Source organism: Capricornis sumatraensis, chromosome 2, assembly GCF_032405125.1.
Source record: "Capricornis sumatraensis isolate serow.1 chromosome 2, serow.2, whole genome shotgun sequence".
Taxonomy (NCBI): Eukaryota; Metazoa; Chordata; class Mammalia; order Artiodactyla; family Bovidae; genus Capricornis; species Capricornis sumatraensis.
Genome location: NC_091070.1, coordinates 42,776,915 through 42,801,405, shown reverse-complemented (window position 1 = coordinate 42,801,405; position 24,491 = coordinate 42,776,915). Strand labels below are relative to the sequence as shown.

The following is a 24,491-nucleotide window of genomic DNA, read 5'->3' as shown; positions in this document are numbered from 1 at the left end:
ATTTCCGTAAGCTGTCAACCTCTGGTAGCTGATACTCTACCTTTTGTCTCTACAAACTTGACTATTCTGGACATGACATGTAAATAGTATCATATAATATGTAGTCCTGTATAACTACCTTCTTTCACTTAACGTAGTGTTTTCAAGGTTTATCCATGTTGTAGCTGTTATCAATAGCTCACTCCCTTTTATTATATTCTGTTGAATAGATGGATAGATGGAGATATAATGAACTGAGATGGAGAAGATTGAATGAGAAGCAGATTTTTAGGGAAAGACTAAAATTCCATTTTGTAACATGTTAAGTTTGCCATGCCTAAGATTTTTCTGGTAGGCAGTTGAATGTAAGGGTTTCGAACTCAGAAGCCTGGGAGGGCCTCCTGGTATGAATCTGACATGGGGTCTTTATCTATAAGAATATCACTTGGTAATATTTGTTTATTTATTTTTAATTTGGCTGCACCGAATCTTAGTTGCAGCACGTGGGATTGTCCATCTTCATTAAGGCATGCGAACTCTTAGCTGTGGCATGTGGAATCTGGTTCCCTGACCAGGGATGGAACTCCGGGCCCTCTGCACTGGGGGTGTAGAGTCTTAGCCACTGGACCACCAGGAAGTCCCTCAGCTGTTAACATTTAAAGCCATGGAAATGGGGGAAGTCACAGAAATGGATAAGGCCACCTAGGAAGAAGGATGAGGGGAGGGCAATCCCCTGAAGCATGCCCACACTTTAAAGGCCAGTCGGAGGAGACAAGCAGCCAGAGAGCGGGAAGGAGGAGCATGAGGGGCCCTGCCGTGAGAGGAGGAACCATCAGACTCCACCAGGGGGACAGGGGAAGTGAAGATGGGAAACAAACGGACTGTTCTCTCTGACACCTGAAAGCATTTGATCACTTTTTACACTTTTTACTTTCCCCTCCTCCACAGCTGTTTCAACATGTCCCTTTCCAAGCACAGGCGCTCACAGCCGTTTAAGTACTTCAAGTGTTAAGTCTCAGTGATGTTTCCATTTTTGGTTTTTTTGCTTATCTGTTTTCTTATCGCTACAGCAATAAGTATTATGTAGTAATAATAGAAAAAAAAAATCCATCGTATTAGATGATAACATCTGCCTGTTCCTGAGCACCCGTGTGGCCAGCAGAACAGCATCCCTGTAAGTGCTGTTTCTCCCTCCTGGCCTCAGATGGGGACCCAGTGGCAACAACGATGCTAATAACCTTTGCTACTTACTCGGCACCCGCTTGGCTTCATTCTGGGCTACAGAGCCGGGAGCTTTGTGTGAGGCTCGTCCTCCACTGTATGAAGCCAGGGGCAGAAAGAAAAGAGGGCTCTTTACCATATCCACCTGGAGGCTGCCTGCTAAGTGCGCTGTTTAATTAGACATGCCTTTTATCCTAGGTCTCTGGACCGGCTAAAGCTGTGGTCTCTGCTCCCAACAAGGACTAGGGGAAGAAGGGGTGGAATTAATTAAACCTAGAGAAAGAGACATTGAGGGGTGGAGCTAAGGGGGGAAGAGAGGAGAACCCTTTAAATACAGAGTGCACAGAGGGCTACCCAGGAGTATATCCTCTACTGTGTCCTCTGCAAGAAGGAGCCAGCCCTGAGCCCGAGCGATATGATGGAACCTGAGGAGTACAGAGAGAGAGGTGAGCACGGGTGTCCCTGGCCTTTTCCCTGTGGCCACTCTTCTAGAAACGGCTGCTTAGATGTTGGGATGTCTTTTGACTGGAGCATTAGAGCTAACTCTTGAGAGTTGGCTTCTGCAAAATTTTTCCTGAGAAGGGAATGTGGGATCAGAGTTTAAAACTTTTCCCAGCCTCTTGTTCATCATCCCTCTCAGGCACCGAATCTCATGGACATCCACACTGCTGAGCCACGTTCTTCCCTTCCACTTTCCCACAGAATAGGGCATTTGGATTTCTGATCTGCTAAATGGGAAAAAGGGGATCATTCATTTTCTGAAAGAGAAAAGAATTCCTCTTAGTATTCTGCAGTCACTGCAAAAATCTCATCTTTCTTCCTGTTTCTCTCTGTGTGACTCTGCCTGGAGAGTTCTTTCATTTAGTCATTCATTCCATGTTTAAAGAATACCTACTGTCTCTCAAACCTTGTGTGATGAGCAAAACCAGATGGTTATCCTGTTTTTCAGGCATGGCTGTCCTAAGAAGGGAAATAGGTAGTTGCTTATAATTTCTCTTTTTATAAGTGTTTATATCCTCATCCCCACTAGTAAGTTATTTTGCAGTAAGTCATGGTCTAATATTAAAATCCAACTTTTCCTCTCGTCTACCCAGACATAACTCACTAAGTAGACATGTCTGCATTTCAGTGGACATTAACTTATTCCATTGCTTTCCAAAGGCATTCAGCCGAGAGCAGGTTCCTGTGGACATTTATCCTGTGTGTGGAACACAAAAATATTCCATACAGTCCCTGGACAAGTGGAGGGCTGGGTCCAAGGCTGTCAGAGCACTGGGGAGATGCTGCTGCAATCACGAGAGGCATCAGGCCATGGGAGGGTTGGAGGAGAGCACAAAGAAGAGAGAAGTACTGGGAGTTTTCACAGTTTTGTCTGGGGCTAGTTCTGTTCATAAGAATTTTTCGTGAGCTGATGCATTGCGAAGCCATCAGATTCTCCTTCCTTCTTTCTCTTTCTCTGTTGCAGGCAGAAAGGAGCCTAGGGAGTCCTAAGGAGGAATGATAGATACTGAGAGAGACAGAGAGGGAGAGAGACAATGACAGACACAAAGAGACAGAGGCTCTGAAGATAGAGACCCTTTTCTGCAGAAATGAAAGGGAAGAAAGATAATTTGCAGTGACTTCAATATTTGACTTGGGTGTTTTTCTTCCTTATTTTTTTTTTTCCCTGTTAAATCCTCATTTAATGAAGTATACCTCTCGAACATATCACACTTGTTCAGGGATCAAACGTTTGGGTGGGTATGATTGCAGTTAAGAAAAAAATAGGGAAAGACTACAGTGAAGTCTTAGAGTAGAATTTCAAAAGATTTATAACATGTATAATATTCAATCAGCATACCACATTTTCCTATTACAGATTTCATTCTTCTTGGTTATTCACTGTAAGTAGATATAAGAAAAAGGGGACATGATTTGACTCTTAAGACATGAAATCTATCTATGTATGAAACACATAAAATTTGTTTCTAGATTATTTGGAAAACATGTAAAGGAGAATCTTTCATAATAGTTGTTGCTTTGGTTAATCGTATCCCACATTAGCTTTATAAGATCTGCATTTTCTTCCTTATTTTATTTGTTCATTTGACAAAATTTTTTGAGCATCTGAAAACTGTTCCAGGTGCTGAGGTGTTGGTGGAGACGGAACTGAGGGAGATAAGTTGATTAAGACATAGTCCTGCATTTCCCCAAGATTTCAGCCTAGTCCAGCATTCTTAGTCTGGGCCTGTGGTTGTACTTTGGGGACTCTATGCACCTCAAAAATTATACACAAAATCATATGTGTATAAACCTACAGTTTTAATCAGATTCTCAAAGATGTTCACAGGTCCAAAAATGTGAGGAATTAATTTAATGGTCCTGTGGAAATGGTGAACTAATAGAATTTTTAAATCTTTTATCAGAACCTGGTGTGGAAGCTTGCCATTTGTGCCAACAAAGAGTATAGGGGTGTGTGTGTGTGTGTGTGTGTGTAATTTCTGGTTAGAAAGAACCACAGTGTTTATACTGAACCTCTAAGGTGATGAATAAATACATACTCTGTTTTTTGAAAAGAAAAAGAAAGGTGGGAGAGTTGTTCAGGATTGATATGGAGAAGGGAAGGGGAGGAAAAATAAATACTTTACCTTGGTGAAATGGCAACCCACTCCAGTATTCTTCCCTGGGAAATCCCATGGACAGAGGAGCCTGGTAGGCTATAGTCCATAGGGTTGCAAAGTGAAAGTCGCTCAGTCATGTCTGACTCTTTGTGAGCCCATGGACTATACAGTCCATGGAATTCTCCAGGCCAGAATACTGAAGTGGGTAGCCGTTCCCTTCTCCAGGGGACCTTCCCAGCCCAGGGATCAAACCCAGGTCTCCCTCATTGCAGGCGGATTCTTTTCCAGCTGAGCCACCAGGGAAGCCCAGGGTTGCAAAGCAACTGAGCAACTAACACTCTCACTCTTTTACCTTGGTTTTAGAGTTTGAGGCCTTGGAATTTTTTCCTCTTGTTCATTTATATAGTCACATACTCTCTGCATCATTCATTCACTCCTTTGCACACCTCTTAATTTTTAAATTGAAGACAAGCTGTGTGCCGGAGGTCAGACCCTCCCTGACTCAGCCCATGAATCCATCTCCTTCCTCACCAAGTCTCTGGCCCTAACCCAAGGGCGATGGGCATGGGTTAGCCAGGCCCAGTCAGGGGACATGAGGCTGGCCTCTCTGCCTCTCTTTTAGGAAAGGAGATGGTGGACTACATCTGCCAGTACCTAACCACTGTGCGGGAGCGGCGAGTGACTCCAGACGTGAGGCCTGGCTACCTGCGAGCCCAGCTGCCTGAGAGTGCACCCGTGGAGCCCGACAGCTGGGACAGCATCTTTGGGGACATTGAGCGAATCATCATGCCTGGGGTGAGATGCAGTCACCTCAGGGTGATTCTGGATGTCGGGGTGAAGGAGGGTGGGCGCTAGGCCTGGAAACCCTGCTTTGAGTAAACGTGAAATGACCCCCAGGCCCTAGACCACCAACATCCCAGCCTGTCTCCTGGGCACGTGGAGGGCCAGGACTTGGACTGAAGTTAGGTTTCTGGTGCCAGGACTGACCTGTAGAATTGGGTAGGGAGCAGGAAGGAGTAAGAACTACATCCTAGGGCCTGTCTGACAGAAGGGTGGAAATCTGATGGGATAAGATGAGTGGTGAAAATTGGGCCAGAGGGGGAAGGATGACTGTGGGGAGCAAGAGGGAGTGGGTGGTGGGAGTTGGTTCCTGGTGCTCCTGTTGGCAGAGCTGGGGGCTCTCCTATGGAATCCTGATATGTGCCAAAGGGAACCAGAGAAGCCAAGAACACCCACCTCTGACGGCATTCCGATTGTCAGGTTGGGGGGCCAGGAAGCCAAGTGAGTCCCAGTCACTTTCCCCTCTGAAGTGGGAGCTATATCCTTCCTGACCAAGGGATATCTGATGGATCTGCTTTTCAGGAGTAGGGAGGAGCTCCCCCTGAGTCATCTATACTCTCAGGGACAAGGGGCACAGCCTAGTGACAGTGCGAGGGGGGCCAGGGAACTGACAGAGGCTGGCTGCTGCCTGGGGCTTGTGCTGGGGCCGCCGTGGGCTGTGATGGTATCCCGAAGCGCCAGGTGAGGAGCTGTGCCCAGTGCTCCTGCTGCAAGTGCACCGTGCTCCTCCCACGGAGGGGCTGCCTTTTACTGCGCTCCACGTGCCAGGCACAGTATTAGCTACATTGTAGACTGGCTTGTTTTATCCCCAAACTGAGGCTCAGACAGGTTCGTTGATTTTCCCAAAGTGACAGTTCTCCCTGCGTGGAGTGCTGGTGTCTTGAACCCCATGTGTCCAGCTGCCCTTCCCCAGCATGACTTGACACTTGCTCCCATCACCCCCAAAGAGTTTTGGACTTAGACGTGCCAGAAGTACACCTGGAGGCAGGGGCGAGATGGTCTTCAAACACAGCAAGTGATAGCAAATTTGTACAAAGGCAAATGCTCATCTCTGACCATTCAGCCTATTTCACAAGCATCGTTTGACATTTTCTATATCAGCAAAGCTCTACCAGGGAGGCTAGTTTCCTGATAAGATTATCTCATGGATTTCATTCTGTACAATGTAATTGGTGGAGGCACCAACTGTAATTTGCTAGTGAGACCGAAAGCAACTGTCAGAAGAGGTGGAAATGAGCTGATTCATTTGACTGAAAAATTCCAGCAGTTGCTGGGGGTGTGGTTAAAGAGGTTCATTTCTGGACCTAGAGGTCTGTCTGTTTTGATAAGCATTCCTCCAGCTTATCTGATCTCATGTATCTTATTAGAACAGACAATTGCCTCTTGATAAGGCCAGGAGGTGGAAGCCCTTCTCTGGGTTTCCAAAATACTGTCACTAAGCACATTGATAATGAAGACCCAATCTTTCATCTCATCTCTCAGGCTGCACCAGCCTCTGAGAGTTGGCCTGAAAGCAGTTGGCCCTTTGCTTTCTCATATGGGTCAGCACCTCATTGAAAACTGGGTTAATTTCCCCCTCCACGGCACGCCCTAGACACAAAAGAAGAAAAACTCTTTTTGCCTTAATTCCAACCTTGGTTAGAGAAACCAAGGAAGGGAGGGAGGGAGAGAAGAGCAGGGGGAGAAGGCAGAGTGCCATCCTGCTTAGGTGCTGGGCTCCGGAGTCAGGCAGTCCTGGATTTCTGCCATCTGTCCTTACCAGATGTAGCAATCATGGGGATGTTGTCTTTCTCTGCCAGCCCCAGTTGTTATCTGTAAAATAGGGATGATGGTAGAAACTCCTAATTGGAGTACTGTGAGAATTAAATAAGATAAAGCATAGAAAGTGGAAGATGTTGTTATTACCTATGACACCTTCTGCCTGGTGAAATTCAGAGGAAGAGGTCTGTTACCTAAGAGTCAAGTCAGGATGTGATGCATTTATCACCATGTGATTAGCTTACCATTAACATTATTAGTGCTTTACATTTTACAAATTTCTTCCCAAGCTAATTCACACAACAACCCCAGGAGATGGGATTTATTTTATGACGAGAAACTGAGGTTGAGAGAGAGAGAGAGAGGTACAGGGGAGGATCCTGGTTTTATGAGGTCTTAATTGGATGCAAAATTTGGGACCTCCTTAAATTAAAAAAAAAATGAATTAATCTTGAAAGAGACCCATGCAAACATGGGACCTTGATGCTTAAATTCATTAGCTTCACAGTCAATCTACAAGGTCATACAGCTTGTTAATAGCCCAACGGGTAGGACTGGAACCTGTGTCCTTGGGCTTAAATCTTGCGCTCCTTCTACTATACACACTCTCCAGAACACTGTCCTTGCTCTTGAAGGATTAAAGGGATTTGTGCACATGAAATAACTCAGTAATAAACTACAATGTTATCTCATGGGCTCTCAATAGGGTGAAATATCTAGAATGAGACCGTCCCATGGTTTTGGGGAGGGGATCATGGAGGAAATGCACCTTTAGTAGCTTTCTAAGAATTAATAGGTTTTGGAACATCGTGTCTGTATGAGAAGTGCCTTCCTTTGGGGAACACAGCTTTCCTCAAAGATGTGATCACAGATATGAACGGGTCATGTTTGTAGATTGGTGAGATGAAGCCAGAGGGGCCCGATGAGCCATCAAAAATGTTTCTGAGATTTGTTGTAGGGAGTCTTTCCTGTCCACTGGCTCATCCTTTCATCTGGTTAGTCCAGCTGTGGGCTCAAGGGTTAACCTGGAAGCAGGATCCCATGTCCTTGGACTGGCATTTCTATCCTCTGGTCTTCTCTCTTCATCTCTACTGGGAAGCTCAGTACAGCTTTGAGCCCATGCCTGCCCAGGGAACTAGGGATGCCTTTCGCAAATGACTGGATGAGATAAGCCACCTGCTGCTACAGAGCACAATCTCCCCTTCCTTTTATTACTGGATAGGAGTGCTGTGGGGGCTAAGCATTGGAGACTGATGCAAAGAGTACCCAGAATCCACAGCTCTGATTCCCATAGTGATTTTCATCTTGCATATTCCCTTCCGGTCTTTGCCTATGTGCAAATGCTCCACTGATGAGTGAGCTTAGAATAGGAGAAATGTGGGCAGCAAGAACTGTGAATATGTCTTATTTTTATGGATTTGTGTCACTTGTTTGGTTGTCTTGAAAGTGTCAGCCAATCTCTAGAGTGGGTGCTTCCCCGTACCAGGGAGGGTCTCTGGAGGAGGAAAGCCCTGGGACCTGCCCCCTGGTGCCACCTGTGTCTATGCTCTGCCTCCAGGTGGTGCACTGGCAAAGCCCCCATATGCATGCCTACTACCCAGCTCTCACCTCTTGGCCATCACTGCTGGGAGACATGCTGGCTGATGCCATCAACTGCTTGGGATTCACCTGGGTGAGTAACAGTGGCTGTGGCTATAACCAGTGGTAAAGAGGGCATAGCAGGAAGGGACATCCTGGGACAGACATATTTTGTCCTGGCTTCTGAACAGGGTTTCAAGGTAAATATTAACAATGGCTACTTTCTTTGAGCTTAAGCTTTATATAAATGATCTCACTTTATTCTTTAACCCTATGAAACTATGAGTATTGGCCCCATTTTGTAGGAGCCAATTAAGAAATTAAGGCTTAAGTAACTTATCTCCCCGAGACCACACAACTCATACAGATAGAGATGAGATCTGGACTGACATCTGGTTATTACCAGTTTGTGACATTCTCTAAGCAGTTTGATACCTAATGGTAACATTGTCTTTGAGGGGTTAGGGATATTCCCTAAGACTTCCCTTAATAAGCTCTTAAGCACCAATCAGCTTTAAATTGTGCCAGAATCCTCCTAGAACAGCTCTGTATTTTAAGCCTTGACTATTATAGGGTGTGTGTGTGTGTGTGTGTGTGTGTGTGTGTGTAGGGGTGGGTGGGTGGGGTGGGTGGGAAGCTAGGAGAATTGCTATCTTTTCCAGGAGGAAGCGGTTTCTTTCTTAGTCCTAAAACTTCCCCCTGGCCTTTAGAATGCTTTTCAGTTGGATATTTTAGGGACTTAGGGAGCCAAATAGAAGCCAAATGGAAGTTTCTGGGCCTGTTTATCCGTAAGGCTTTGGAGTCACAGGAGAATTTACCTCATTGAGGATGGTATGAACCAAAGCCCTGTTTTCTTTTCCCTTTTTGGTCTGGCAGGGATGGAGCACAGGACCTGAAAGTGGTCCCTTCTCCATTCTCCAGGGACAAGACAGAGGGAAGGTCAAGGCAGAGACAGATGTGTTTGGGGGGCCGGTGGGGGCATCTTGGTGCCCTGAAGCAATCCAGATGAACTGCTTCCCCTTTTTCAGGCTTCTAGTCCTGCGTGCACAGAGCTGGAGATGAACGTCATGGACTGGCTGGCAAAAATGCTGGGACTCCCTGAGCACTTCCTGCACCACCACCCCGGCAGCCAGGGAGGAGGCGTCTTGCAGGTGCCTCTTCATAGCATAGGGACGAAGTAGGAAAAGATAAGCCAGACTTCCCCGGGCAGTTCTCGTGTTTTCTATGGAATTTCTGCCATGTCGCTCACACCACCACCATCACAGCCCACTGTCAGCATGATCACTGCCACTGTCACGCCCGACACGACCATCACAGATGTCACAGCCCCACCACGGGCCTTGCTCCCGCCGTTGCTGTCACTACCATCTTGACTTCTGTTGCCTTTAAATGCAGCCACCACTGTCTCCACTCTTCTTTTAGCTTTTTTTTTCTTTTTGGAAAATGATTAAAATGTCAACAGGGCTTCTGAGTTGGACACAACTGAACGACTAAGCACAGCACAGCACAAAATGTCAGCAGGGTTTCCCAGGTGGGCTAGTTGTAGAGAAACTGCTGGCCGACGCAGGAGATGCAGGAGACTCTGGTTTGATCCCTGGGTCTGGAAGATCCCCTCTGGGAGGGCACAGCAATGCACTCCGGTTTTCTTGCTTGGAGAATCCCATGGACAGAGGAGCCTGGCAGGCTACAGTCCATGGGGCTGCAAAGAGTCAGACACGACTGAAGCGACTTAGCATGCACTCACACACACACACAAAATGTCAACATGTGATCACATTTCTGGGATCACCTGATTCACGTTTCTTAGTTTATAATCTGACAACTCCCCTCTCTTGTCCCGTGATACACCTTATGGTAATTGGAAAAGAGAAGGCAAGCAGAGACTTCTTACCCACCCTCCTAGGTCCAGGAGATCCTTGCCAGTGAGAGAAATTAACAATCAATTTATCTTAACCTCTAATCCCATCTTTTGAATATCTGTCAAATGATAGTTCTTCAAATATTAATTTTTTTGTCAAGATCAGTGCAGCACAGAGGAGCTTGCTGGGTGCCTCCCATATGCTGTGCACATTGCTAGGTACTTCTGCATCTGTAAACCCTTGACATTCATGAGGGTTTGGTTCTGAGACCTTTGAGAAGCCCCAAATTCTTGAATTCTTCTGTAATGTGTCATTTTCTTGATTTTATGATTAGGTAGAGAAATAATAATCATAATTTTTATTCCCTCAAAGGGTGGATGTTAGGATTCAGTGAATTCATCTATTAAATAAAAGTAGCTGTGTTGCCCTGAGATGAGAACTGGGATGTTTGCTGCACCCATTTGCTAGCTAAGTGACTGCCTCTCTCACTCTAGTCTTTTAAAAAATTATTTATTTATTTATACATTTTTGACTGCACTGGGTCTTTGTTGCTGCACATGGGCTTTCTCTAGGGGTGGCAAGTGGAGGCTACTTTCTAGCTGTGGTGCTTGGGCTTCTTGCTGTGGTGGCTTGTCTTGTTGCGGCACACAGGGTCTAGGGTGCGCAGGCCTCAGTAGTTGTGGCACTTGGGCTCGGCAGTCGTGACACGCGGGCTTAGTTGCAGTCTTCCTGGACCGGGGATCAGACCTGTGTCCCCTGCATTGGTAGGTGGATTCTTAACCACTAGGACCACCAGGGAAGTCCCATCTCCTTCCAGTCTTGTACTGATTAAATCTGATCCTCACAAGAAAGACAAATTCCTGCATGTTGTAGACCTTCTGGGTGTTAGCAGATAGTTACAGCTTCAGATATTATATCTGGAAGAACATGCTAAATGTCTGCTGGGCATGATCTTGCTTTTCATCTAACTATCTCAAGAATCCTGTAGGTAAATAGTGTCATTTAAACATCATCCCAGATGTTTGAAACCAGAGCACTGGAGCTCAGAGAGGTTAAAGTTTTGCTCCAGATCATACAGCTGGTGAGTGGAAGAATGAGGATTCAAACCCCAGGCCTGTCTAAATCCAAACAGTGCTTTCTCCTGTATCCATCAGCTCTATGAACTTGGTTTAGTCCTGTCATCTCCCTGAGCATCACTGTTCTCATATGTAGACAGTAATCATGTGATGCAGGTCTGATGAGGAGCAAGTGGGATGGCAGAAAGTTCTCTGTAAACTATGAATTGCTCCATGGATAGAAGGTGGCACCATTATATTATTATTACTATGCTGCTGGCTTCCTTATTATGGACTAGTTCTTAGCCACTGAATATGTTGTGGGATCTGGTCTATACCACTCTCTGTGACACAGTCTGCCAGGCTTTTCAGAAGGGACCAATCAGTTGTAGGTCACCTGAAGATTTCAGGAAGCCAGGACACCAAAGACTGAGCAAACGAATGACAAGGAGCATCAAGATTCTTGGGAGGTTGCTGAGGTGGCTCCCAGGATTCCCACAGTCACGGCCAGAGCAAAATCCTACCTAATATTTTTTGGATAATGATAGTCCCCTCTGGGAGGCAGCGAAAGAGTCACTCTCCATTTTATAAATGGAAAAGAGCCTTCTGGAGGGGCGATACTAGCTTAAGGTCACAAGAGCCATCAGCAGCAACACTGAGGCCCAAGTCCTCTCGCCCATGGGCCAGGACCCTCCCTCTCTGGGCTATCCCTGTGGAAACAAACTCCATTTCACACCTAATACTGGGTTGGCCAAAAAGTTTGAGTTTCTCCATAAGATGGTGGGGAAGATCTGAACTTTTTGGCCAAATGAATACATTGAAAGTTGTTTTTTTTTAAAGACACAGGGAACGAACATACCTACAAGCAGACATGTATCGAGCATTCTCTGGACATTCTCTTTTTGGTCCCGGTGGCCTATAAAGATGTTGTTGAAAATTGGAAAGTTATAGGAGAGGGAGGTTTCCCAGGAATGCATAGGAGGTTGTCAATGGAGATGGAGAACAGGCATGCGAGCTGGGGAGTGGAGGGAGGTAGCTCCTTAGGCAGGAGCTGTGTGTGTGCTTCCTCAAGAATAGCTATTACACACACACACACACACACACACACACACACACCCTACGAAGCTGGGGAATTTGTCAAGAGAATACACGGAGAGGCTACCACTGTGAATCCTGCTTCCACTGCAGAGCACAGTCAGCGAGTCCACCTTGATCGCCTTGCTGGCAGCGAGGAAGAACAAAATCCTGGAAATGAAAGCCTCTGAGCCTGAGGCAGACGAGTCCTTCCTGAACGCCCGGCTTGTGGCCTATGCCTCTGACCAGGTGAGTTGCCCAACACAGGCCAAGCCTTCAGGCAGGGAGGGCTGGGCTTCTGGAGTCTTAATTCTTGAGAGATTTCCCTGTAGACAGAAGCTTGCTGGGTTCAGGGCTACTCAGGCCTGGGAGATTTTCCAAGGAACCGTGGGGGAAGACAAACGTCAGATACTGTATTTGCTTCCCTTTGTCTGGTTTCAGTGGTTTCTGGGAGTGCTCATTCCCAGACGACTGCTAACAGGTTTCCGTGGTCCTTCCAGGCCCACTCCTCGGTGGAAAAGGCTGGTCTGATTTCCCTGGTCAAGGTGAAATTTCTGCCTGTGGATGAGAACTTCTCGCTCCGAGGGGAAGCTCTTCAGAAAGCCATCAAGGAGGACAGGGAAAGGGGCCTGGTGCCCATCTTTGTAAGTCAGACCACATTCTCAGCTTAAAACAGTAGATTTGGAAGGGGAGGAAGGAATTTTGGCAGAATTCAGGTAAGTAACAGGCTGCAAACAAGAGCCAAAAGGTCCTCAAATATACTTTGTTTTACAAAGTATGAGTTGATATGTTAGGAAATAAGTTGTGTGGGTCATAACCAGCATTAAAAGAAAAAAAAACAAGAAATAGAATAGAAAATATGAGAGTACCTTCCTGTATTGAGAATATGCATGTGTGGTAAAATTTTATTTCAAATACACATGTGTATATGTCCTAGTTGGCTCTCTAAAACATATTTCTTACTGTTGTTGTTCAGTTGCTAAGTTGTATCCAACTTTTTGTGATCTTGTGGACTGTAGCAGGCCGGGCTTCCCTGTCCTTCACTATCTCCCTGAGTTTGCTCAAGCTCATGTGCATCGAGTCGGTGATGCCATCCAAGCATCTCATCTTCTGTTGCCCTCTTCTCCTTCTGTCCTCAATCTTCCCCAGCATCAGGGTCTTTTCCAGTTAGTTAGCTCTGCACATTAGTTGACCAAAGTATTGGAGCTTCAGCCTCAGTCCTTTCAATGAATATTCAGTGTTGATTTCCTTTAGGATTGACTAGTTTGATCTCCTTGCAGTCCAAGGGACTCTCAAGAGTCTTCTCCAGCACCACAATTTGAAAGCATAAGTTCTTCAGTACATAATTTCTTACTGTGGGTCATGTTAAAATATAGTGTGAAATACCTGCTGTTCCAGTCAGATGCATGGGGTAGATAATGTCTCTGCCAAAATCTTTTTTCAGGCTGAATGTGTCACATAAGCCTATCTTCCCATGTTAACTGCCTTTGTTTTCCCCCAGGTCTGTGCAACACTGGGGACCACTGGGGTCTGTGCATTTGACTGCCTGTCAGAGCTGGGCCCCATCTGTAAGTTTGCCTTGTCTGGCTAGGAAGACAAGTGATGAGTTTTAACATGTTCCCTAGAGTAAGAGCCTGAAGCCAGCTCAGTGGAATTCTCCTGTTCCTCCTTGGTCAAGGCACAGAGCGTGGGAGGAGTTACCAGAGGTCACGAGTGCCTTCTCCCAGGCAGCCAGGTCACCGCTTCTCCCAGTGGGGGACTGAGCTGACCTCCCTTGCCTCCCATCCTCGAGGCAGCAGTGGGAGGTCCTCAGATCTCTCACCCTCTCCCTTGTATGAAATCTGCTTAAAGCAGGGTGTGTCCAAAACAGAGGGTAAATGAGGCATAGTGCAATATTTTCTAGTCTCGGCTAAGAAAATGAAAAGGGCAGGGCAGAGTAAACCCCTGAGCGCGGGGAATAAGGGCAGAAGAGAAGCCCAAATGTGACTGTTCAGAATTCTCAAGTGAGAAGCCCATTAGGAAAGAGAGCCCCTCCCTCTCTAATGTTTGCATTGGATCCATTAACCTTGTTCTCTGGGCCAGTGGTAAATTGGCTTCTGTTCCAGAAAGCTCTGAGTGGAGCCCAAGAGAGTGTTGCCCCTCTGGTTGGTGAGAGGAAAGGCCAGGGTGAGGCTTGTAGTCTTTCCCCAACGGGGTGGCCCTGCCTCCCTGAGCCCCACTCCTTGCACTGACACCCTCCCCGTGCCCACATGCCTCTGTGTCTTATTCCGCCCCGGGCACCCTTGCCCAGTCCTTCCCTCGCAGCCAGGCCAGATGAAAGCTGCTTTTTAGCTGGTGGTGACAACCAACGCCCCCCCCACCGCCACCCCGCGCTGCCATCCCCAGCAGGTGACGTTTGCCTCCTCAGGTGCCCGTGAGCGGCTGTGGCTCCACATTGACGCTGCCTATGCAGGCACTGCCTTCCTGTGCCCTGAGTTCCGGGGCTTTCTGAAGGGCATCGAGTATGCCGATTCCTTCACCTTTAACCCTTCCAAGTGGATGATGGTGCACTTTGATTGTACCGGCTTCTGGTGAGTGTGGCAGCCGGGCTCCCAGCCTGTGGGAAGGCCTCACTTCCTTCAGAGAGGCCTGAGCCCACTTATGCCCATTTGGAACCCCGCAGGGTCAAGGACAAGTACAAGCTGCAGCAGACCTTCAGCGTAGACCCCGTCTACCTCAGGCACGCTGACTCGGGCGTGGCCACCGACTTCATGGTGAGTGGCGGGGCGTGAACAGCCTGGCGGCCTCTGAGATGGAAAACTGGCTGCTTCTGACCCCCCGAGGGTCTCCTTCCCTCACATTCTGAGCCCATCCCACAGTACTGCCGCTGTGTACCTTCAGATTCAAACTGTGCCTGAGCATACAGAATGAAACCCAGAAAACTTTATAAAAACCCTAAAAAATGTGACCAACCTTTGAGGCAGTGTGCAAGTTTCCTAAGTATCTGTGGCATTTGAAAATTCTCCCAATTCCCTTCTGCCTCCATCCTGGGTAACCTTCTCTGCTCACTCCCCAGCAGCAGGGCAGGAAGGAGAATTTCTACAGGCAGGAAAAGAGGCTCCTTGCTTACACCACTGTCCTCCTTTAGTCCCCATCGAGGTGCTGTGGGAAGCTGCGCGGTGGGGATGGGGCAATGGGTACCCTTCCTGAAGTTCTGGATGCCTTCAAGCGTTCCTGTCTGCCCAGTAGCTGCACCTCAGTCTCTTGATGCTGTACACATTCTCAGTCTCTACTGTCTCTTGGGGAAATAGCTTCTTCAGATTTACTTCTCAGCCTGAAGATGGGTCCTTCCTTTAATTATAGGGGAGACAGGGATGTAAGAGCTTCCCAGGTGGTGCTAGTGATAAAGAACCCCCCTGCCAATGCAGGAGACGTAAGAGATGTGGGTTTGATCCCTGGGTCTGGAGGATCCCCCGGAGGAGGACATGGCAACCCTCTCCAGTTTTCTTGCCTGGAGAATACCATGGACAGAGGAGCCTAGTGGGCTACAGTCCATGGGGTTGCAGAGTTGGACAGGACTCTTAGCAACTTAGCATGCGCACACCCAGTGATGTAAACTAGTAAATTACATATAACATAGCCAAAGCGAGAGACAGTGAGATGAGCTGGCTCTGAGATTCCATACAAGCAGTGGGCTTTTGGGAAACTTAGTGAACCTCTCTCAGCCTTGACTTTCTCATCTGCAAAATGGGCTTGGTGATACTGGTTTCATAGCGTATTGTGAGGCTGCAATGGAAACATAACATGTAGATCACTTATTACTGGGAATGTGGTACATGCTCCATAAATGGTAGACATGACATTTCTAAAAGCTCTTCTTTTAAGCTGCAGAGATTTGTTGTATAGTAAAGAGATTAAGTATGTAGGTACCAAAGACAGATGATCTGTGTTTGAATTCTGGCTTCTCCATTTATTAATTTGTGTGGACTTGGGCAAATGACTTAAACTATTTAGGTTTTCTTATCTATAAAATGAGGGTGATAATAACAGTGCTATCTTCTTAGGCTTGCTGTGAGGATTGAATGAATGAATTCAGAGAAGCACAGAGAGCAATGCCTGTTATCTGTGAGTCATTTTTTGTGAAGAGACCGTTCTGTCTTCTCACCTTGGGCTGAAGCATCTAGGCCTTTTAGTCCTAAAATAATCACTCTATCATCTCTTGATTATATTGGTTACTATCCCTTGGACCAGTTCATATTTCTTAAGATTTTTTTTTGAAGCTTTTTGATTAGAATTTCAGTCAATAAGCTTACAGTGGTCTGGGAGGACCCTCCAGAAGTTGATAAAAAATAGAATAATGGTTCTTTCATCACTACTGTCCTGTGTAGTGGGTTTTCAGTATTTTTTTTTAATAAAAAAATACAGTAGCCCAAGGGCCAGATATCTTTAGGGATAATTCTGGGTTTCTCTCCTGAGTATGATATGATGCCTATTTTCCTGTAAGTAAACTTGGATCATCATAACTTAAGAGCATTTTCTTACCTTGGCCCATTTTGGATTTTATGTTACTTTTGGTGTTTTCATCCACAACCCTACTATCTTCTTGTGGCTCATTCCCATCACTTTTGAGATTTTATGGTGCTCTGTCTCTTGCAGATCACTCATAAGAATGTTAAATTGAGCTTTTCTTAGCACTGATCCAGGGGAATCTTACTATGAATATTTCTACAACCAGAAGGTGCTACTTTATTTTTTCCTCCCCCCACCTCTAATCTTATGGATTTTAATCTTCAAATCTTGAAGCAATCCCTAGAAAAGTGAAGCTGCTGTCCATTGTGATCCCAGGGGTCTTCACTGCTGCTCTGACTCATACCTCAAGCTCTTTTTCACCCAGGTGACTGAAACTTTAAATAAAAACTTATCCATTTTAAGATGAGCCAGAAAAGAGCAGCAACCTGGTAGAGAAGACTTGAGGACTTCATCCCTGGGACCCTGGAGCCACCTAAAATCAGAGCTAGAGTCTTCTGACATCAGGAAGCTTCCTCTTCTCCCCACAGTTAGTGGAGAGAGCATTGTCTTGTCCTTGGCAGGGAGACTGGCAAAACCTTGATAGGACATAGAAAAGATTTGGTGACACCTTGAGTTAAAGAAGAGCCATGTTCCAACAGAAAATGTCAGCTAGAATCACCCTCCTGGGTCAGCATGGATTGATTTCAGAATAGCGACAAGAGGAACAACTGGGGGATATGGACAGACTGTAAAGAAATCAAAATGAAAATCATCTCTGCTTCTCATTTAATTTGCTGGTCAGTTATTGTAGTCAATTGGCCATAGCCATCTGGAAAACTATATTTTTAGGAAAGACCACTATTATCCATTCAGTAGTCTACATCCGGAGTGTCCATCTAACTAAGGGTGGAGTTTACACTTTGCTTGTCACAGGGATTTTTGTCCTGTATCCAGGTTTTGATGCCCTCTGCTGGTAGAGAAAGTCCCCAAGCTGGTCGTCAGCACAAGAGTGTTTTGCTTGGAAATCAAAGGCTTAGTACTTGATACAGAGAAACACTGTCCATCAACCAAGGGGTCATGTCCAAACTGTGCCTGAGGCGGGAACTGGGGTGAAGGATGCAGATGCGCACAGTTTTGAGGATTAGGCCATTCTGTGAAGGACTAGATAAATATTTGATGGAACAAATATTTATTTTTAGTCAACAGAAATTGTGGCAAAGCTTTCTGACACTTGAGGAGGAGGTCATTTAAACTCAGAGTACTCATCAGACAATTGCAAATATTTTCCAAACCCTTTACTCTGTTTTCAGACCTTAGAGATTGGTGTGGAATTGATTTGAACATTTTCAGCTCTTTGATGCCTGCAGCCTTGAACTTTAAGCTCTGTTGGACTTGGTCACCAGGAGCAAAGGGTCAATTTGAGTCTAACAGAGGCTGAGATATGCTTGCTTATTTGAAATCCAAGGACTGGAATGCTGCCTCCTGAGGACACAGGAATGTCGCAAGGAAGATCAGGACAGGACAGTGATATTAAGTAACGATCATCTTAGTTCTAGGCAGAAATGCCGCTGTGATTGGTGGCTCACATTTTATCATCTAAATAGCCAACATCTACTGATAGTTTCCTGTGATGCTCTTCACACCACTTCCCTGGAGGTGCTGCTCATTCTTGTCTCACGAGGAGCCCGTGAGGCAGCACTGCCCAAGGGCACAGGTAGTCAGAGGCAGAGCTTGAGGAGAAACCCAGGTTTTCCAGACTCAAGCATCTGAGCTCTTGACCCCCATACTTTACATTTTTGTAATAGAAATAAAACTTTATTTTCTGGAATAGAAATAAAACTTTATTTTCTGCAATTCAAGTAATTAGGTTCTTTTTGGAGAAAGTTGTATTTCGCCCTATCTTGGATTTCAGCCTGGGATGAAACGTTTAAAATAGCATTTAAAGCAAAATGTCTTCTCCTTGGTTCAGGGTCATGGACTTGGTGTCCGCCTGTGCTGCCCTTAGGGCCAAGCTCACTAGGGTTTGGTCACATAATGCAGCGGCCTCTGGGTAACTTGCCTGGCTTCTTACCAGCAGGCTCAGGAGTCATGGCGACAGCGTGTGTCCCTGGAGGGCTGTGTGGGCAACGGATGATGAAGCCCAGCGGGGTGTGTGGCAGCAGCGGGGGCCCTGTCTTTAACCACGAGCACTGTCTTCCTTTGTTCTAGCACTGGCAGATCCCCTTGAGCCGGCGCTTTCGCTCTATTAAACTCTGGTTCGTGATTCGGTCCTTTGGGGTGAAGAATCTTCAAGCGCATGTCAGACATGTATGTAGTGGGCAGATGTGGGCGGAGCCTGGGCTCTCTTTATGGCCTAGTGGGGAGGAAGGCTGGTTTCTGCTTTGCAGACCTGCCCTAGGGACTTGTGATGTATGGCTCAGATGTCTGGGCCTGTTCCTGAACTCCTGGGACTTGATTATTCAGGGTGGCCATCTGTTTGTTAGCTAGAGGATCACTGAGCAGAACGTGACACCAAGGGCTGTCTGGTGTCTGTGCTGCCCATTTGAGTGTCTCACCATCCCTTCTGCTACTATCGAGCACCGGGGGGGCGGGGGGGGGGGCATGGCCTGAGAGCCTGGTTTGCAGAGAAAGAAACAGAGAGTAAATCAAAGGGCGGCATGTGCCCAGGGTAGGAGCCTGTGTTTTAAGTAATTACTCAGATAGTCACAGCTGTCTGGAAATGTTAGTCACTCTCATGGTTATGCCAGAAACCTGGCTCTCCTGGCTTAGACATGTAGACCTACCAAGTCTGGAACAAACTTCCCTGCATTATGTCAGTAAGTATTTACTAAAGGCGTACTTGGTACAATTTATTTCAACTCAATTCAAGAAAAAAATTATTGTGTTAGAAAAGAGACCCGGAGGTGACTGAGATAGGTACCGTCCCTCTGTCATTCTTTTTTTTGTTTGTTTGTAAACCTTCATATTTATTAAACCTGCACATGTGATAAAATTGCACTGATCAAAATACACACAAGCACATACACAGGTGAGTATTGGTAACCCCCAATCTATAAAATGCATAGATTGTATCCATGTCAATATGCTGGTGGTGATACTGTAGTATAAATTTGCAGGCTGTCATCATTGTAATAAAATAAGTAAGAGAGCATGTGATCTATGATTTCTTATAAGTACCTGTGAATTTATAACTACATGAAAATAAAAGTTTAAATTTATTCAGACCACATTTAAATTTTGTTGGTAAATTTCACAATGACAGTCTCACTGTGACACCTCTGTAGGGGCACTTCACAGATAAGAACTGAGCCAGGTGGGTGCAGTGACTTGCAATCTGTATTATGTCTAAGATTTTTGTCAAGCAGCACTAGACAAAATGGCTAAGGCTCTGTCATATTCTTCCTGGAAGGGGTGGAACTTAACTAAGAATTTTTGTCAGCAGTGTTTTCCTCTCATTTTTACAAGTGCCCATGAGAAAGACAAGGTTGTTGAATAAAAGCAGCAGGCTTAATCCAAAAATGTCATCCTTTGTTCCTCTGTGTGTCTTTTCCTGTCCACCTTTCCTCTAGGGAATTCCTTCCTCCTTTAACAAATACAAAGCCCAATGAAATGGTTGAATCACTAAGGATGACTGGCTTACTGCTGGTAGTTTTACATTTGTTATTAACATCAAGGTGTTGGTTTACTGGGTGCTGATCAATGCGCGGCTGTCACCCAGCCTATTGAGGGACATGAGGCACTTTTGCTCTCTCTAGATTGATTTTCAGACTCAAGACAAATGTAGTCGCTAGGGGATGAGGTGGTGGAGGTTACAAATTGTCAGGAAAATGCTTTTGCTTCCAGTTTAGGACTGGATATTGACCTGCAGGTGCTGGCCCACTCCCCTCATGCTGCCTCTTTCCAACTCAAAGTCCTCGATTCCCATCAGCTCCCCTTTTCCTGCACTAGGCCCAGACCCTGGGGCCTGGCTTTCAAGGACCCAGTTCTCAGCCTCTAAGCTCAGGCTTCTCCCTGGCCCATTCTGGCTGCATCCTCAGTGCGCCTCTGCGCCTTCACCTGTGCTTCTCTCTCCTGAACCACCCTCTCCTGTGCAAATGATGCCAGTAGATTAAGTTCCGCTTCTCCCAGGAGCTTCCCTCACTATTCCACCTGCCATCATCTCTAGATTTGTACCTGAGATGTCTTACTCATGTAGATTGAAGAAAAATTTACACAGAAAGTTCTCAAAATTGGTAGGGCAAGATGGAAATGGGTTTGGAGGGAAGGAGGTATGGGGGAAATGACGACAGAATTAGAAAGTAAATTGTGAAAGTATAAAACAGCTAGAAAACACTTAGTAGAGTGCTTCCCCTGAGAGAGAGTTTTAGGGCTTGAAAATGAAAAGTGCTTAGGCAGAGATTGGAGATAATTTTAAACAGACCACGCCTTGGAGAGAGAAAGTGGTTCTGGATCAAATCAAAAGGATTGTTAGCTAAATCCTTTTGACTTCTCTTGAAATACAGTAGCCAGTGTGGGAGTCAGGTAGTAGCAATTACTTAGCAAATAGTTTATTAAGATCCTTCTGGTTACCTGGGGAAATTTTTAAAAATGAAAGAAAGGGCAAAAAAAAAAAGGGGCAAATTTTAGCCTTATTTAGTTAGTAATTCTAAGAAAAAAAATACGAAATTAAAAATGATAACTTCAGTGAAAGATCAATGGTACAAAGCTTTAAAATTATTTTATTGTGGTAAAATATAGATAACATAACCCTTAAATTTTAATCTTAAAAAATTTTTTTTTCTTTCTTTTTTAAAAAAACGTATTTTGTATTAGGGTAGAGCCAAGTAACGATGGTATAATAGTTTCAGGTGAATAGCAAAGGGACTCAGCCATACTTATAACATGTATCCATTCTCCCCCAAACTCCCCTCTCATCCAGGCTTCCATATAACATTGAGCAGAGACAGCTCTAACCATTTTTATGTGCACAATTCAGTGGTATTAAGTACACTCACAAAGTGTTCAACTGTCATTACTATTTCCAGAACTTTCCCTTCATCCCCAGCAGAAACTCTGTACCCATTAAACAGGTTTAAAGCCTTCTCCATGAGGATAATAGGTAAAAATATATTCTTAATGTCATAAAAAAAAGAGGATAAAGGGCATTTGAGGTGAAAATGTTTGAGAGGTTAGGGGAAGATGGAGACTTAGGATATGGGGGCAGGGCTGTCAGCAGCCCACACTGTGCCTTAATGTGCAGGAGAAACAAATGTTGCTTCCTCTGAGCATTTGCACCCTGCAAGAGGCACCTGGCTGGCAGTGTAGAACGTGGGCTGGGTGTGGGCCCTTGCCAGCCCCCTTGGTCAGTCTGGAAGCTGAGACACCTGAAGCTGGTTTATGAGGGCACATTGCCTTAATGGCAAGGCAAGTGGCTTCTGAGAATTCCTTGGTGGTCCATGGTTAGCACTCTGTACTTTCACTGCTGAAGGCCGGCGTTCAAATCTTGCTTAGGAAACTAGGATCCCGCAAGCCTTCTCTTTCTGGGGGTGGGTTGAAAGAGGGCCTTGAGACATGAGTTCTCAAAGTGGAGCTAATGTGACAAGAAATACAGAGCCATTGGAGGTTTTACAGCTTGGAACAAAATCAAATGGAGAAGGAAATCAGGCAGAAGTCACTTAGGTCTCCATGGTTCACAGGCATGACAGCTTTAAACCTGTTTAGCAGGGCGAAGTTTTATGCACAGTCTTCTCTTCCTGTTAATAATCTCAGTTCTCTTGATGTTCACAATTCTAGGGCACAGAAATGGCTAAGTATTTTGAATCTCTGGTCAGAAATGACCCTTTCTTTGAAATTCCTGCCAAGAGGCACCTTGGCCTGGTGGTTTTTCGTCTCAAGGTAATGCGATCTTCTGTCTCACATGAAGGGTATTATTTGGTGACTTTCAGCCTCTTGGAAATGTAAATACTGGGATTCTGGGGATGCTTACTGGGAATAATGTGGCATGCTCTTGTCTTTATCCTTCAAACAGGGTCCTAACTGCCTCACAGAAAGCGTGTTAAAGGAAATAGCTAAGGCCGGCCGTCTCTTCCTCATTCCAGCCACTGTCCAGGACAAGCTGATCATCCGTTTCACTGTGACATCCCAGTTCACCACCAGGGATGACATCCTGAGAGACTGGAACCTCATCCAGGATGCTGCCACCCTCATCCTGAGTCAGCACTGTACTTCCCAACCCAGCCCTCAGGGGGCGAACCTCATCTTCCAAACCAGGGGCCCCAGAGCCTTGGCCAAGGAGATGTCCTTTCCCCCTGTCAATGGGGCAGGCGATGACCCAGCCCATTCCAGGAAGATCGTCAAGCAGCCTCCGCGTGTGGGAGCCAGTCCTGTGAGCCGCCATCTTGAGACCGTGCTGGACCCACTGGATGACTGCTTCTCTGAAGAGGCTCCAGACGTCACCGAGCACAAGCTGTCCTCCTTCCTGTTCAGTTATTTGTCTGTGCAGAACAAGAAGAAGGCAGTACGTTCCCTCAGTTGCAATAGCGTGCCTGTGAGTGCTCAGAAGCAACTGAGCACAGAAGGCTCTGTGAAGAATGGTGGCTCCTGCCGGGTCAGGGTCTTTTCTAGGTTCCCAGAAGAGATGATGCTGCTGAAGAAGAGTGCCTTCAAAAAACTAATCAAGTTCTACAGTGTCCCCAACTTTCCTGAATGCAGCTCTCAGTGTGGGCTACAGCTGCCCTGCTGCCCTCTGCAGGCAATTGTTTAGACCAGCGGGTTCAGCCTGGGTCCATAAATGTGCTTCAAGGAGTCTCTGAACCTCTTAAAATTGATTCTGAATTTATGTGCTTATATGTATGTGCATTTTTCTTGGGAAAAAGCCAATGATTTCTCATGAACCTCATAGAGGTTCATGACCTATGATAGGATTCAAATAGAGAATTTAAGCCAGCATGGTCCAGAAGACTCCAGCAGACTGGCTAGAGAGAAAGGGTCTAGGGTGGGGCATTGATGGGCAGCTTCTGTGGTTTAGCTTGTGACACTGAGACTTTCAAGTTTCATGAAACATAATGTGGAAATAAATTGTGCTTGTCTCTGAAAAAAATTATTCTGTGTCACTCAATTGACCACTGAAATACTTGTTTTACTTTTTCCATTATGGTTTATTACAGGGTTTTGAATATAGTCCCCTGTGCTATGCAGTAGTATAGGGAAAGATTTTGTTGTTTATCCATTCTGGATATAATAGTTTGTATCTGCTAATTCCAGATTCTCAATCCATCCCCCCACCCCTACTCCCGTCTTGACAACCCCAAGTCTGTTCTCTCTGTGAATCTGTTTTCGTTGCACAGATAAATTCATTTGTGCCATATTTTAGAGTCCACATATAAGTGATATCATATGGTACTTGTCTTTCTACTTCTGATTTACTTCGTTTAGTATGATAATGTCTAGTTGTACCCATGTTGCTGCAAATGATAGTATTTCATTCTTTTTTGTGGCTGAGTAGTATTCTGTTGTGTGTGTATATATGTGTGTGGGTGATATATATACAGACATTGTATCTTCTTTATCCATTCATCTTTTGGTGGACCTGTAGATTGTTTCTATTTTTTGGCTATTGTAAATAGTGCTGCTGTGCACATTGGGTTGTATGTATCTTTTTGAATTATAGTTTTATCCAAAGATATGCCTGGGAGTGGGATTGCTGGGTCATATGGCAATGCTAGTTTTTTGAGGAACCTCCATCCTGCTTTTCATGCACCAATCTACATTACCATCAACAGTGTAGGAGTGTTCCTTTTTCTCCATACCCTTTCCAGCAGTTTTTGTTTGTGGACTTTTTAAGGATGCCATTTTGACCAGTGTGGGTGGTAACTTACTGTAGTTTTGATTTGCATTTCTCTAATAATTAGCGATGTTGAGCATCTTTTCATGTGCCTGTTGGGTGGCTGTATATCTTCTTTGGAGAAATGTCTATTTAGGTTGGGTTGTTGGTTTTTTGTTATTGACTTGTATCAGCTGTATATTTTGGAAATTGAGCTCTTGTCAGTTGCATTACTTGC

At 45.5% G+C, this 24,491-nt stretch overlaps 1 protein-coding gene across 2 annotated transcripts; it reads left to right on the top strand.

Moving 5' to 3' along the window:
- Positions 1-1,615: 1,615 nt before the first annotated feature.
- On the top strand, positions 1,616-23,194 carry HDC (histidine decarboxylase). Of its 2 annotated transcripts, XM_068966486.1 has the most exons (12): positions 1,616-1,646; positions 4,423-4,595; positions 7,957-8,070; positions 9,005-9,127; positions 12,079-12,213; positions 12,465-12,608; positions 13,466-13,532; positions 14,372-14,534; positions 14,627-14,717; positions 18,661-18,759; positions 22,225-22,326; positions 22,460-23,194. In XM_068966486.1, the coding sequence occupies exons 1-12, from the start codon at positions 1,616-1,618 to the stop codon at positions 23,192-23,194; spliced, it is 1,977 nt and encodes a 658-aa protein (XP_068822587.1). The 2 variants fall into 2 exon arrangements, with proteins under 2 accessions (XP_068822587.1, XP_068822588.1); XM_068966487.1 differs by lacking the exon at positions 18,661-18,759.
- The last annotated feature ends 1,297 nt before the right edge of the window (positions 23,195-24,491 follow it).

Bases quoted from the DNA above. Each gene is read 5' to 3' on its own strand.
- HDC (XM_068966486.1), top strand. From the start codon at position 1,616: ATGATGGAACCTGAGGAGTACAGAGAGAGAG. The intron at 4,596-7,956 runs GTGAGATGCAGT...CTCTGCCTCCAG, and splicing joins AGCGAATCATCATGCCTGGG to GTGGTGCACTGGCAAAGCCC. The intron at 8,071-9,004 runs GTGAGTAACAGT...CCCCTTTTTCAG, and splicing joins ACTGCTTGGGATTCACCTGG to GCTTCTAGTCCTGCGTGCAC.